This window comes from Trematomus bernacchii, unplaced genomic scaffold (genome assembly GCF_902827165.1).
Source record: "Trematomus bernacchii unplaced genomic scaffold, fTreBer1.1, whole genome shotgun sequence".
NCBI lineage: Eukaryota > Metazoa > Chordata > Actinopteri > Perciformes > Nototheniidae > Trematomus > Trematomus bernacchii.
The window spans coordinates 6,270,657-6,286,926 of record NW_022987739.1 but is presented as its reverse complement, the minus strand read 5'-3'; the positions used below and the strand labels follow the sequence as shown (position 1 = coordinate 6,286,926).

The 16,270-nt window shown below is 39.3% G+C and overlaps 1 protein-coding gene and 1 pseudogene across 2 annotated transcripts; both read right to left on the bottom strand.

Annotated features, from left to right (window-relative positions):
• Positions 1-15,037, bottom strand: part of LOC117495393 — a 39,886-nt pseudogene extending 24,849 nt beyond the window's left edge.
• On the bottom strand, positions 5,558-8,531 carry LOC117495386 (cytochrome P450 2J5-like). 2 transcript variants are annotated; one of them, XM_034146601.1, is made up of 9 exons: positions 8,249-8,531; positions 7,704-7,869; positions 7,457-7,621; positions 7,211-7,371; positions 6,859-7,035; positions 6,627-6,765; positions 6,355-6,542; positions 6,118-6,259; positions 5,558-6,019 (listed from the first exon to the last, which is right to left on the bottom strand). In XM_034146601.1, the coding sequence occupies exons 1-9, from the start codon at positions 8,438-8,440 to the stop codon at positions 5,844-5,846; spliced, it is 1,506 nt and encodes a 501-aa protein (XP_034002492.1). In that variant the 5' UTR covers positions 8,441-8,531; the 3' UTR covers positions 5,558-5,843. The 2 variants fall into 2 exon arrangements, with proteins under 2 accessions (XP_034002492.1, XP_034002493.1); XM_034146602.1 differs by having other exon boundaries at positions 7,457-7,609.
• Positions 15,038-16,270: the final 1,233 nt, after the last annotated feature.

The following is a 16,270-nucleotide window of genomic DNA, read 5'->3' as shown; positions in this document are numbered from 1 at the left end:
TCAACAAAAGGATACCCAAAAAATGTAATTTTATCATTTAAATATTGAATTGTTCTCTCTTAGTAAGATCCCATTTTCAATAAAATGGCGGTCTTACCTTGACTTGAAGATGAAGTCCATTTTCCTATCCTTCTGGACAAACATTTCTATTACTTTTTTGTAAAAGTCCTCCTTATGTTCTTGTAGTTTCAAAAGTCTATCATAAATCTAATCCATAGATTTATGATAAAAAAATTATAAAAGTAGGGTAGACATGTGGATGTTATCCGGCTAATCAAAACGTGCATTTATCTAACAGGTACGTTTCCCACAGATCTTATTTCGAGCTATTTTCTAAAATCCTCTGGAGAAATCTCATTGCTTTTTTGTGCTTACTTCCTGGTTTTAGGACGCGCCACTGCAGCTCTCTCGTCTCCTCTTCACACACCACACTTTTCGCGGCACACGTACTTACAGCCAATCAGCTCTGAATGATTTGAGATGACGTATGGTGGGGATGGTAGCTCCGTGCCCCTCTGGTCATTATTTTTTTGCCACACACATTTCATTACAAAATACTCTGAGCATGCGCAGTGAAGTTTTTACAGTCACCGTTGACTTCACAGCGAGAGGAAGGGGCATAATCAGGTTTTGTCCCACATGGCTCTAAACAGCTCAATAGGCACACACTGTGACTGTAGACACACTAATTAGAAGAACACAGACTAAAACAGCAATGTACAGACGAATCAGATGATTAAACATGATCTTAAAATATATTTTATATTTTTTTTTATTTATTTTTTTGCATTTTTGTAATCATTATTTGTAATACTTTCTGCTGACACTAGGTGGGGCTGTGCCCCACCTGCCCCTAATGACCAGTCGCCACTGATAACAACACAGGTTACTGACGCACAGTGGCGTTGAAAATGGGATCTTACTAAGAGAGAACAATTCAATATTTAAATGATAAAATTACATTTTTTGGGTATCCTTTTGTTGAACTGTCTGTTTAAAATTAATCGAAGCATCAGACAAAAAAAGCTTTTGAAAATAATATTATATTTTGGTTTAGGTCAAAATATAATATTTGTAAACCTGAAGAGTCAGTGCCAGTGCCTCAGCAGCCATGAACCTCACTGCACGTCACTGCAGAAGCTTATATATAGACATCTAAGTTTTTTGTGCCCCACCACTTTTGTACATATAAAAACGCCACTGCTGACGCAACTACCTTTTCCTTGGCAAATATCTCTCTCATCACACAAATGATGATACCAAGTAGTAATAATGTAAGTATTATCATGCCAAAGTCATATAATAATAATAATATAACATCAGCTAAGCAATGTTCTAATACACATTATATAACCTCCACTGATTTTCATCATCATTGAGATTGCATGTTCATAGTGTAAATAGAGTTTTGCCAAAAATATAAAGTGCAGTGGGTAAAAGGCATCTAATTGATTCATATTGCAGTTGCATGTAAATGAGTAACCACCAGCCAGGTGCAGGTGCAGACAGCACAAACCACGTCAGCATGATCAAAACCCAAGTTCACTCTTTCTGTTGTGCTGTCAGACACAGGCAAACTTGTAGTCTATTTAGAAAGGTGTGCTTTTTGGTTCTCATACATTGATTGTCTTAGGCAACAGACTCACTGTCTTAGTCTCAATACAGTTTCAAGTATTTTTCATACAGCATGATATTAATTTAGTAAATTAGGTCCTATTTATTTACAGTGAAATAGATGATAAAGCAGGACAAGATTGAGGCTACCATCTGATTAACTTGTCACTACTACGTTGTTGTCCAGTTTGTGTGTTGTCTGAGTTTTTGTCCTTACATTTTAACTCTTCACATAAGTTAAATTGAACAATTTGGTCGCCCCAATTTTTTTTATTGTTCAGTGTTTGGTTGAACTGAGCTCAACCCTCTCTCTTTTGTTGTGGTACAGTGTAGATATGGAGATGGAAATCTTAACCCTTGTGTGGTGTTCGGGTCAAATTGACCCGATTTCCATTTTCAATGAATACAAAAAAATATAAGGATATTTTCGTTCAACCTGAAACTCAATGGCCGGGGCTTATTTATTTTGAAGGACATGTGGAATTGTTTTTATTTTTTTCCACTTATGAAAAAATGCCCACACGCATTTATATCCTTCATAAGAGGTTCGGGTCAATCTGACCCGGATACAATACCAGGACAGACAGACAGAGAAAAACACACAGAAATACACAAACTAAAGACACACACACAGAAATACACAAACTAAAGACACACACACAGAAATACACAAACTAAACACACACACACACACACACACACACACACACACACACACACACACACACACACACACACACACACACACACACACACACACACACACACACACACACACACACACACACACACACACACACACACACACATGCAGGTTTTTGTGAACTAAAAGGACACTTTGACCCAAACACGTTTTTTCCATCATTAGGTGGACACCCCTTTCCACTAGCTTTACAAAGATGTTTTGAATATCAAAAAATCTATTTTGAGCCATACAACACAAATCCCACTTCAAATGTCCCATACACATAGCACAACTCAAAATACAACAACCTGACACCATGCTTAATTAAGAGGACAGCAGATAATGAGCTGCATAAGCCCCGCCCATGACACAATGGTTATTTGTGAGGACAGTAGCTATACAACACACAAACATGTCACTGAAGTGTATTAAAGGGACAAACATGATTAAATGGAACATAACTTTACACAAACGTGTTGAATTGTGCATTACAAGAACAAACCTTTTATAAACGGACAAAATGTTTTGCACAACAGCATAGGAATACCTGATTTGTGATGTAATATTTTAATAGACAATATAGTGCACCATAGATATATAGCTTAAAAGTATGTTAATGTGTTTTGGTTATTGCTTGCCTCCTGTTTGCAATCTGTTGTTTTCATGCAAATGTAGAACCACATTCTAATACTCTCCAGAGGGGTATACTACAAGCAGGTCTTCCGAGACAAATTAAATCCATTTGCAAGTAAATGCTTATATTTGCAGCACTGCTAATTGCAATTACATCATCGATATGAAAAGAACCGATAACCATTTTATAGCAAAGTGACCGAACTGGTTTATCACTAATACAAAATTTGCCCTAGAAGACTGCTCATCTACTTGGAGCTTTACCTTTTAAAAGCTGATACAAAAGGACATATTGCACCTTGCACAGTGAACAATGAGCCAAGTTTAATGGTTATTTTCACATAACATTTTCTCACATGAAAATTGAGCTAAGACTAAATCTTTATTATTTTAAACATATAACTCTCCTTCCAGCATTACCTTGGTACGACAGAGGATTAGGGCCACACAAAAAAGAAAAGATTGGAGAATAAAGTCATAATTACGAGATTAAAGTAGCTATGTTAGGAGAATAAAGATGAAATTATCCCGGGGGCTGAGGGGTCGTTGCAGCAGATCTTCAAGGAAGTTATATTGACAGATTGGAACTGGAACGGATCAATAACTCATAAACAAAACGTTGCTAAAACACAAACTAACTACCGTAATAAGGTAAACAACTATCCACAATCCAATTTTCATCAAAACAACCTCACACCGGCCGCCCTCCAAGCTGGACACATAACACAGGTGTCTGTCTGCAGCCGGAGGAGAGAGGAGGGGTCATGGACCGTCTACAAAGTGCAACGCTGAAGAAAATACTGCAAATAAACTACTAAAACCACCTATTTTCGCAAAGTTGCATGTGTAGTTTAAGCAACAGTATATTATTGTGTGATTTAAAATGTGATGTTTATAACAGAGCAGTTATTGAGTATAGTATCTTTATTCAGCGTTGCACTTTGTAGACGGTCCCTGACCCCTCCTCTCTCCCCTGGCTGCAGACAGACACACACACAGAAATACACAAACTAAAGACACACACACAGAAATACACAAACTAAACACACACACACACACACAGAAATACACAAACTAAAGACACACACACAGAAATACACAAACTACACACACACACACACACACACACACACACACACACACACACACACACACACACACACAAAAGCTGTTTGATCCTGTTTTCCCTTGATCTTTACCCTTTGTAGTGTGTACACAAAACTATCCTAGAACATTATAAACATTTTAGATCTTCCAGATATGTATAAACATTTTACATTTTCTCGCACTGTCCCCCTCGCACCTGCACGCCGGAGGAGGGACTAAACAGAGACATAACCTCACATTACAGTGTATAGTGCAGAACTACAATTATCTACCAGCAAAATGGCCAAAAGATATTCTGCTCAGAGAGCCTTGGAGCTAATAATGGATGAGAGTGAGTGGAATGCTTTAGAAGAACTTCATCAATATATTTTTTGGATATACTGTATTTTATGAATAGTGACTGTTAATTGTTTTTATTTGCTTTGTGTTTATATCTGTTCTACTGTATGTCATTTATATGGATGTTTCATCATCTCTATATATTTCACAGCCAAATACTTTCGGATGTGTGGTTCTTGTGTTTCAATTGCTGTTAAATTGCTTTATTTCCTTCAGGGCTTTGATTATTATATGACAGATTAAAATTAATAAACATTAATGAAAAAAAGTTTCATTTACATTTGTCCTAGAAAAGCATGAGCAAAATGTAAACCTAGTTTTTATTACAGTGTATATTTTTTTAACATAAATTACATTTTTATCACAAAAAACGATGGACACTTCCATTGTTAAATTTGATCTAGCAAAGAGTATTTTCAAAAACGAATCATATATTTCATTTATATTGTTGGGGAATGAGTTAAAGACAATATATATATAAGGAATTGTGCATGTTGAATTTTGTTCTGTATTTTTTTTTTACCCTGAAACATGTCCCGGGTCAATTTGACCCGAACATTACCAAAGGGTGCGAAATGTGAACATAACACAAGGGTTAAGTCCCTTGCTCCTCCAACAATGGAACATACATATATATAAGACATAAAACAATAAAACTAATCTAACAAACAATTACTAGGACTGGGGAAAAGTGGTAGTGCAGCAATAACAGAGTCAGGGTAACTTTAAAAAAGGGTTTTATTTACCCAAACTCAAAGTGCTCAACAAACAGCAAGTCTACCTCAGCCAGAACTCTAGCCGACTAACCTGTTGAGGATTAACCAAAAAGCTTTCGTTTAACCAGAGGACACTTGGAGTCTCCTGCTCTCACAGTTTTGCCCACAATCTGAGTTTATCAGTTGTCCTTTTTTAGCCTCTTCTGGAAATCAGCCAGGTGGCCATTTAAGGTCAGGTTGTGTGTTGGTTGCCCTCATAGAAGTGGAAGGGATTCTTAAGTCTAAGCACTGTGCCTTATGTTGCTCAAGCTCGTGGTGTGGCTGGATGCCTGTTTTCCTTGTAGATGTTTATTGCTAAAGGAATATTCTGAGGACACTTAATTGGTGTAATAAGAAGGAGAAGCAGAAGAAAAAGAAGATGAGTGTATGTTCTTTTGTGTTTTAAGCAAAGACTTACACCAGGTGTGTGAAACAAATCAAAACATATTTTTTAATAACAAATGTATTAAGATGGATAGAAATCAGATCATTACAGTTTTTTTTACTTATACATGACATACAATTTACAGATAGTACCTTCATGAATTTATTACACATTATGACGACAAAGAGAAATGTCTTTTAATTTGTGTATTCAATGTAAAAACAACTTTATCACACATCATTGTAAAGGCAAAGAACACCAAGCCCTCAGTGGATGAGGAAACATTTGTTGTTTATTCAAATTATTCAGTGAGATGTTGTATGATTCAGCGAGCCTTGGCATAAACCTTGAAGGGGTGTGGTACTCGTGTCGCTCCAGTAACTCCTTCTGTACTCAACTCTACTCCATCAGGAACAGAGAAGGAGAACTTCTGCAGTAAACCAACGAAAAACAGGAATAGCTCCATCTTGGCGAGGCCTTCTCCGAGACACGCACGTTTCCCTGAAGAGTGCACAAACGTATACTCACATGAAAGTGTAACATCTAAGGATAAAACGTATGTTCTAGTTCATGTTATGATTCAGGTGAATGTTGATTACCTGCAGAGAAAGCCATGAGAGCTTCTCTCTTCACAAACTTTCCCTCAGCATCCAGGAAGTGTCCAGGGTTGAAGGTGTCTGGGGTCTCCCATTCAGTCTTGTCGAACAGCACAGAGGTCAGGATTGGCATCAAGGTCGTACCCTAAAAAACAAGATTCATAACCAACCATTGACAACAACACCCACATTTTAGATACAATCCTTTTCAGACTAAATATGATTGTGGGCTGCACAAACCTTGGGAATGAAGTAATTAGCCAGTGTTGTATCCTTGGCAGCCATTCTGAGTCCATTTAAAGGAACAATGTTTCCCATCCTCATGATCTCGTGGATGACGGCTTCAGTGTAGGGCAGGTTGGGTCTGTCTGCCATACTGGGCTGTCTGTTGTGTCCGATCACTCTGTCTATCTCTGCCTTCACTTTCTCTATAAGTACAAATAAATGTCAAGTTATGTTGTTTTCTTGCTGTGTTTACAGTTAGCTCAGTGTGGTGCTAGCATGTCACCTACCCTGGATATCAGGGTATTTGATGAGATAAACCAAAGCCCACTGTAACGTGGTGGAGGTGGTCTCTGTTCCAGCCAGGAACAGATCCAGAGAGCACAAAGCCAGATTAGTCTCTGTGAAGCCAAGGTCTGAATCCTTGTTCTATTCAGAGATGCAAAGAAGACACTGTAGTGAGTGGATGCTAAATATACATGAAGGGCTCCAAAGTGTTTTAAAGTGCAGTTGTTAACTTACTTTTTCCATTTCAATAAGGAAAGTGTCAATATAGTCCCGGGGGTCACTGCGGTCCAGGTCCTTCTTGTGGTTCTTTACCTCCAGACTGAGGAAGTCTCGGATGGCGTCAAAATTACTGAACATTTTGTTGTGAGGACCTGGCAAGTGCTTCATCAATGTGGGGAACGAATCATACAGCTACAGTAGAAACAAATTGTAAATTAGATACATCCACATAATATTTACCCTTATGTGAACATATTTGGGCACAGACATGGGCTGCTCAGACGGTTAACAAGGATTGACTTCAAGAATCCTTAAAAAAAAGAAATGATCTGACAATGATTAAACGACATTAAAATGACTGACTTACCGAACCCCATACAGAGCCCTCCAGCATTAGAATTTCAGACATATAATTCAGCATAATCTGGAAGTTGTGGTCGCTGTAGTCAAAGCGTTTACCCATCACCAGCTGGCAAATGATGTTGGACACAGCGTTGTTGAAGAGGCCTGCTGGGCTGAAAGGTTGACCTGTAGGAGAGGATCCACTGTTTAGACAACGCTATACTCCGAAAGAGCTGCTAATAATGAGCTGAATCTGTGTCTTTGTGTACACCTTTCTCCTTCTCTATCTCCTCCTGCAGGTGTCGGATCTCCTCACAGATACTCTGCTCCATGGTGTTTTTTCCCACGCCAAAGGTACGTAGGGTAGACAAGGCAAATCGTCGCTGTCTCTTCCATGTTTCACCATTGCTTACAAACAGACCGCCTAGATGCAAGCATAAGCAGAGATTTGAGTTAAAGGTCGAAGGGAGGTTATTCCTGAAGACTATGAGATAAGAGAAAGAAAGAGAATTATGCACTTTTGTTTCCGGAGTAAAACCTGTTATCCAATTCATTGTGAGGTCGATCCACAAAGTTGTCGGCTTGGGACACTAAGGCTTCCTTCACCATCTTGTACCCAGACACAAACACCATCGTGTTACCGCCGAGGCGGACGCTGAACACACTCCCATAAACATCAGCCAGCTGTAAATCAAGGAGTGAACACTGATGATACCAAAAACACTACCACATACATTCCCCTTTAAGTTGTATAAGTTGTTCATAGCTTAAACCTATGCATCGGGGAAAAAAATGGCTACCAGATGTACAAAGACAATACTTTTTCATCCATGTCTACAATTTGAACACCAGAAGTCAGTATCAGCCATTAGTTTCACATCTCCTGGAGAGCGCAAATAAACAACCTTCAAGTGGACTAACCGAGATGATTAAATGGCTTTCAACTTCTTCTACTGCATTGACAGTGCCCACAAACCCCGATGTGAAAGATCTTAACCCTATTGTAAATTCAAAATAAAAGGCTACATCAGACTAAACCATATAATAGATCTCACAACTTTACCTTGGTAAAATACATATGTGGATGTTTACTGTCCACACTGAAGAAACTCCCCACAATTGGAAGAGCCATTGGTCCCGGAGGATAATTTGGAGGATTCCTGTGTTTTAGGAAATCGGCTATTATGATAAAAATGAAAAGAAACAGGAACAGCCCCTTGAAGTCCAAAGCCGACAAAACATTATAAAGCCACATCCTTAAGGAGAGTTAAACCAACAGCATGAGAAAGGTCCAAGCCTTGCAAGAAGCCAAACTGCACTCCCCTGCACTAAAAACTACTATCAAAACTGGAAAAAACTATTCGTCAGGCAGTGCTCAAAGTTCATCGAGATAGTGGACCATACAGGCAACAGACACACCTACTTTACTTGGTAAACAAGATATCTGTCATAGTATAAATGATTGCACCTAATGTCACATTATTAAAGTCTTAGCACGCCATTATAATTTGATGGTAATAACTCATGAGAAAACATATCTGCTAAGCAATCAGATAACACACCTTTCAAATCTTCCACTGTCTTTCATTGACCTTATACTGATACTGGATGGTCATGGTTTAAATAAAGTGAAGCCAAATTATAAAGTGCAGTGGGTAAAAGGCATCTAACTAATTCTTTGCGCAGTTGCATGTAAATGAGTAACTACCAGCAGGAACAGGTGCAGACAGTACCTGGGTCACTAGGGGAGTAACCCAGTTTAGAAAAGTGTCTGTTTTGGGTTTTATACATTAATTCGCTTAGTTAACATATTTAACGTAGTTTATCTTCTATTAGCAAGGTGTCAATGTAATATTTTGGTTTGCTTAAAACTGCTATTGTGATGCCTCATTAGGCATTGTATTGCTGCACATTTAACCATCAACAGTGTGTTTATGAAACTAGGGTTTGGTTGTACCCAGCTCCACCCTCTCGTGTCAATTCTAGTTCCAAAAAACAAGATTGCGATGGCTGTAAAAATAATAATAATAATAATAACAATAATAATAATAATAATTTGACACAAATAAAAACTCCCTACAATTAGGAGAGCCAATGGTCCTGGAGAATAATTTGGAGGATTCGTGTGTTTGACGAACTCTCCTATAATGATAACAAAATAAAAGTAAACAGGAAAAACCCCTTGAGGTCAGAACCCAGCAAAAAATGATAGAGCCACATGTTGAAGAGATCTAGGTCAGCAGCAGGAGAACGGTCCCAGCTATGACATTCCTTTTTTCTTATGAAACACCGGTTTTGTAATGGTAATGGTACCCATCAATCATTCACAAAGTTTGTATAAAGGTTTTTGTACCTAAACATTATGTCAGATGTTGGCATAGTTATTTGTCATCAGGGTCAATCATCTTTTTTGATTGACCCTTTTTTAGGAGTTTGTTTAAGATATTTATTTCACTAGTATTACTATATTAATAATACCTTGAGACCACATGCCTCTACACAGGCCCTGGTTAGCCCCGAAGCTAGCAGCAACACAACAGCAGCTTAAGGTGAGCTGACTTTTAAGGTGGACCAGCTTTTCTCATATGAAAGCAATATATTTGTTTTTACTTGAATACATCATTTGCGTTGCTCTTGAGATTGCCATCATATTACACATGGTATTATGACAGAAAACACTCATGAGCAACATAAACGTAAATTCATAAAGTGCAAAACCTTCACTGTCCTGCAGTAACCTTATACTGAGATTGGATGTTCATAGTGTAAATAGAGTCAAGCCTAAATATAGAGTGCAGTTGGGATAAAGGTCTTCTTGGGCAGATAAGACTCTTTGAGTTCAGATGAATTCAGATAAAGACCTGATTTCAAAAGAAAAATGTCAATGGATTCCTGAAAGTTAGTCAATGATTCTAAAGATAAGGAGATACGTCACACTTCTTACAATATTTTGCAAACAAACCGGCTTTGGGTCAAGTTATTTAAGCTGACTCCACACAACCATTTCCAACAAAATCCTGACTTCTCTTAATGTTTTAAAACTATGTAAAAGGCAAACTCTTGGGTACAACTAAAATCCTTTATTGAACAGACTAAAACATTTTACAGATTTTTAAGTATAATTTCACAAGTTTATGTATACCAAATTAAAAGCATGTATGTAGGCATTTATTTAGAAATGTTATCTCACTCAAGTTGGCATGTGAGTGAGGTTTAAAGTTGTGTGTATAGGTTCTATGATTTATTTTGTCAAAAAATCATGCTTAACTAATACTTAACCAGCTAATGGATATAGGAAAATATAATACATCTGATATCCTGTTGCTGCAGGAAAATATTTGCAATATTGTGTTGCATAACATTATGCAACACTTAATAGACAGGTCATGAATGTCATAATGACCATGTCGTTAAATTATCTAAGTTCAAGTAGATAAAAAGCTTGTCAGTGTAGTGATAAATCAAAACTGTATCAGGCAAGTATTGTGAAACAGTAGATTGTTAGTTAATTAGTTAAAAGATCTTCATGCTAAGTGAAAATAATACTAGCAAACCTACGTAGCATGTGTAATTTCACTGTTACATTAGCAATCGGTTATTTTTTATCTTAAAGTCCTACAAAGCTACTAAATGTGTGAGTATACACATGAGTACGTGCATGTATAAATGTGTGAAATGATCTCTGTGGGTGATGATGGGAGTGAATGGCCTTAAAACTAAAAACTATATATTGATTTATTTCATGTCAAACTAGTTTTAAGTTTTGAGTCAGAAATGTGATCTGATTTAGTTTTTTTTGGCAGCGAACGTGGACTTAAGACTGTTTTGTGACCCTGAGGTGGAATAGGAGCAAATCAGCGAGGCACAGCTAGCATCCTGAACTGCTGGGGGGAATTGGTGAAACCCAGCACACCGTCCAAGCTGGGCATCTCTCCAGGAACAGGGGAGATGGTGAAGTGCTGGAGGAGAACTGTGAACATAAGGAACAGCTCCATTCTGGCCAGGTGCTCCCCTATACACACACGTTTACCTGTCGGGAAACAATAGGCAACAGATTTTAAACTCTAATCTTGATAGCAGGAAATATGTTAGTAGCAATTTGTCTGTAAGCTAGTGGAGGAATATCAAGCAAACCTGCTGAAAACGGTAAGAAGGCGTCTCTTCTGCGAAATGTCCCCTCCGTATCCAAGAAATGCTCCGGATTGAAGGTATCCGGAGTTTCCCACTCATTCTTATCAAACAGCACAGTCGTAAGGATTGTAGTAATAGTTGTTCCCTGCAGAAATAAGCATGAAATGTCACGTTGTGTAAAAATAATGGACAAAACTCAACCTATAATATATGGGCGAGTCTGGTAAATAGTTCTTTACTTTGGGTATTGAGTATCCTCCCAGTGTAGCGTCTTTACTGGCCATTTTTGGGACTCCAAGGGGAACGATATTTCCCATCCTTTGAACTTCATGGATGACAGCTTCAGTGTAAGGCATGTTGGGCTTGTCGGCCATGGTGGGCTGTCGAGACTGTCCGATCACTGAGTCTATCTCTGCCTGGACTTTCTCTGAGTGAGGAGGCAGTCATTGGACATTATAACCTTAAACAGCACAAAAAACTCTGTAATCTCTGTGAGAATACTCTAAATGCCAATGTGATTCAGACAGATACTAACCCTGTATCTCTGGGTAGTGCATCATGTACATCAGGGCCCAGCGTAAAGTGGTGGCTGATGTTTCTGTACCGGCCTCTATCAGGTCCAGTGTGCAAATCAGCAGGCTTTCGATGTTGAAGCCAGCCTGGGGATCCTCCTTTTTCTGGCAAAGATTCAACAACATTGCATTGATGTTATTACACGGCTTGGTTGAATACTCAAATCTGAATACTCAAGGAAGCTCTGAATTTAGGATGATGTGCAGTCCTATCAATCCGCAGAAAGAAGTCTGTCTGATACTCTTATCAGAAAACACCATGGAATACATTTTTCCATTCATGTTTATGTAATATACTGTACTAAAATACTAAATATGTGCAAATATCTTACCTTCTCCATCTCTCCCAGGTAAACATCGATAAAATCACGAGGGTCCTCTGGGTTCCACTCTTCCTGGTGCTTCACTACTTCTGATCTCAGGAAAGCCAAGATCTCCGTGTAGTTCTTTAACACAGTCTGGTGAGGTCCTGGCAGGTACTTCAGCACACCAGGGAAGGCATCATACAGCTGTTGATGGGACAAACTCTCAGATAATTAGTTATAGGTCTACAGCACAGTTTAGTTAAAGTAGATGAGAAATTACCTGAGTCTGAGGTACGCCAGCTAACCTAATAGCCTCATTGTCCAAGTCCAGAATCCTGCGGAAGCTTTGATCGCTGTACTCAAAGCGATGTCCGAAGAGCACAGACGAGATGATGTTACTTACTCCATTCGTTATGATGTTATTGGGGTTAAATGGCCTTCCTGGGAATATGTTGAATTAAAGTAATGATATATTATTATTATTGTTGTGTCTCGTCAGATTTGTTAGTTTTTTTATCCTTGTTTATTTGTATTAGTATTATTTCTCGGTTAAGTTAATATTGTCAAGTCCGCGTCTGCTAACCATTTTGTCGTCTGTCATTTCCTGTTTTACTTTGGTAATCTCCTCTCTCATGTCAGGGGTGTTTCTCAAGGAAGGATCCTTCAGAGCCACTATTTCAAGAATGCTACGTCATCGAATTCTACCGAGGACTGAGTCCTTCGTTGCGGGGAATTTCGAGGATGCACATGTGTATCCTCGGCGGTGTTAAAAGCCCCACAATGCTTTGCGCACGGACCAATTTCCAACATCTTTGGCGGAAAATGGCTGAATCCAGGCAGTACACATTTAAATGTAAGTATGTTCAGTGGCGTAGTAAATGTGCACATGACTTGTGTTTAAAGTTTATATTCCGTTTGAGTTTTGCCCGTGTGAACGCAAACCGAACCTTCTGAAAAATTAAACAATGTAACAAACTGTCGTCTGGTGCGCACCAGAGAAGCGGACTATTAGGGTTGAATGAGACCTTAGAGCGTTTTGCACCTAAATAAATAATTAAAATGCACCTTGTTTTGACTTTGCCTCTTTTGTTGATATTTGTGGTTTATGATATGTGCACCAATATGTGTAAAAAAGGTTTGCAGACATCAAGTATGATATGAATACAAATTGTATTATTGATTGGTGATGGTGATTTTATGATTTTCTTATGGCTGCTTATCCTCCAGGACTTTTTCAAGGCTGCAAACAGAAGGAGAACGTGTTATGTTAGTTTAGTGGTTCTGTCCTGGAGAGATTATAATTTTACCAAATACAGTTACTCAAGTACATCTTCGATCTTCGCAAATCAGTTATGTCTTCAAACAAATCGCGCTCAATTTAAGGCGGGGCCTCTCATATGACGCACACCTGCACACTTGCTAGCCTGTTCCATCCTTCATTCTCCGAATGCCAGGAAGGATTCTTGCCTAGCCTCTGAAGGACCTGACTCGGAAGACATGTCCCACCAAGGAAGTGTCCTCGACATTGAGAAACACCCCATGTTTACTATGAGTGTTTGTATTGCCTTGCAAATCACCTTAAGCAAAGTCCTTTTTTTAACCGTCCTTTTATCTGGAGTCGTGCATTTGGGTCCTATCATTTTCTTGTGTGCCCCAGTCGTAACAATTATGTTAGGATATAAAATCACTCTACATAGCAATCTCTACTTGCCTTGTTCCTCTTTGAAAGCTTCACAGATGTAGGTGTTTTCCACCTCAATGTATTTTTCCAGGGACTTCTGGCCCTCTCCAAAGTAACGCAGGTGAGTGTTGGCAAACTTCCGTTGCTTTTTCCACAAGTACCCATTGCTCAAAGCTATACCTGTGGGACAGTTGTAGCAAATTAACAAAGCAAACAGGCAATTCACTGCCTTTACAGATTTTAGATATCACTTCTGAGCACCTTTCTTGAAAAGAAACACTTTCTTTCACTCCCTAATCTGTTGTTGTGCAGTGTTGTTGTTGCACAGAGGGGAGAGTCTATTCTGCATGGACCACAGACTTTGTCCCATGTGAGTTGGCTTACTGGGCTATGACTTTTGGTTAAATATTTCGATACTGCGTAAAGAGATTAAGTTCTGCCCTGGAGAAGGCAAACCACTACTGCAATACTTTTGCACCATTAAATATTCAGGCTTTCTCACTCTCGTTCAGGTATACTCACCAGTCCCCTTAAAGATAGCATGGAAAAGAGGAAAAATAGGTCTATCAATAAAGCTGTCCAGCTGGATAACAAGAGCCTCTTTGACCATCTTGTACCCGGAAACAAACACCATCCTCTGGCTGCCTATCCTCAAGCTGAACACTGGACCATACTCCTGAGAGAGCTGCATTCAAAAACAAAAGCATTTTTTTAGTTGCAAGCTTTTATTGTTTATTTATTGTTATTTCCAGCCTATAGTGTTGCAAAGGCTTATTTATGAAAGACACATTGCCTGTAGGATATTAAAGATCAACTTGTGTCCTCTAATCTGTTCACCTTACCTTCTCCATTGATTTGAAGTCAAATCCTATCAAGACATTTCCTAGAAAAGGCGCAGCCCAGGGTCCAGGGGGAAAGCTGTTTGGTCTCCAGTTTCTGATCACATCTGTCAGGAGTAACACTATAAAACTGATCAACAGCCAACTAGTGAAGTCCATACACTCAAAAAGGGCTTGAAAAATCATGATGAAAATGTTTAAAAGGACCCTCTGTAAACTCAGTTTGCTCCTGCAGGCATGGTCCGTCTCATGTTATTTGGCTGCGGGTTGTACGAGGCAGAGGCGGAAAAATTCCCAACAAGGAAATGTTACGTAACACTAGGGCGGGTCATACTCAGGTGCCAACATGAATCTGAAGGAAATCCTAACATGAGGGGTGTCTAAATTATGTGTTTTTTTATGGGGAATTCAAATATGAGCTTATTCTTTGGATAGGATAACTCTAACCTACATCGTTTTGTATTTCGAAATCGGCAATTTTACCCTTTCGAACCTCTAAGATAGTAAAAGATATAAGGGAAATCATTTATATTGACAAAGCCAAATCATTTTTACATATTTATTAACAGGTGAACTGCATATATATAACTGGATAAGATTTCAAAGATCAATCTTCTGACTTATTGAACTTTGCAAGGTTGCACAAGTCCTGCTCTGACTCATTATTGGACATCAGTCTCCTGCTGGTCTCCTGCTGGTCTCCTGAGCTCTGATCCCTCCATCCCTCTTTTCCTGTGAGAAGTACTTAGCAGAAGCCTCGGTCACCATTTTAACAACCCTCTCAATGCTTTGAGTATGGCAAGGCCAGTTGAGTACCTCCATGGGGGTTTTGATGACGTTTTTCACCTCCGAGGTGCTTAGCAAGCAGGTGAGAGGTGGCTCTGACACACCTTCTGACCAGCTGATCAAGTCCCCAATGCTGGAAGCATCACAATTGATGTCAGGTGTCCTTCTGGTCCTGACAGAGGAGTCCCCCAGCTGAGTGTCTGGGTCCCCCTCTCCCCTAATGGCCAGGATCACCCCCTCAATTATCTCCTTCTGATCCTCAGAGCACAGCAGTGTTTGGAGGATCTTCTCACAGTTGGCATCACAAGGTCCAGCACCTCCTTCCTCTGGGACTTGAGGCAGTCCAGCTGAAACAGGATGTGACTAGGCTCACTAACGACACTATAGTGTTCTTCTCTGATCTTTGCAGGAAAAGATTGGTCACTGCCCTCAGCTTCCATCATCACATTTGTCAGGTCAATCCGCCCATCAAAGAGGATGCAGGAGATCCCCCCATCTCCCCGCACTTCTCCTCAAACTCTTCTCCCAGCTCTCTCATCAACTTTTCCTGTGCTCTCTTGACCTTGTTTTTATCAATCACTTTACTTGTGTTGTCTTCTGTGATGATTCCTGCACCAATCAGAGCTGCAGTTGGTCTCAGCCCTATGCCATACCTTACACTAGCAAGCGCAATATTTGGAATATCATCATAGTTTTTCTGTACTTTTGTTGAAGCTGGAGGCTCAGGTTCAGTTTCAGGGAAGAGCTCAACTTCAGGGACAATCTCATCTT

Excerpts from the sequence above, each read along its gene's own strand:
- LOC117495386 (XM_034146601.1), bottom strand. The coding sequence starts at position 8,440 with ATGTGGCTTTATAATGTTTTGTCGGCTTTGGACTTCAAGGGGCTGTTC. Across the intron at positions 7,036-7,210 it reads AGGGCTCTGTATGGGGTTCG|CTGTATGATTCGTTCCCCAC; the intron begins GTAAGTCAGTCA and ends TTTCTACTGTAG. Across the intron at positions 6,543-6,626 it reads CAAATACCCTGATATCCAGG|AGAAAGTGAAGGCAGAGATA; the intron begins GTAGGTGACATG and ends TTGTACTTATAG.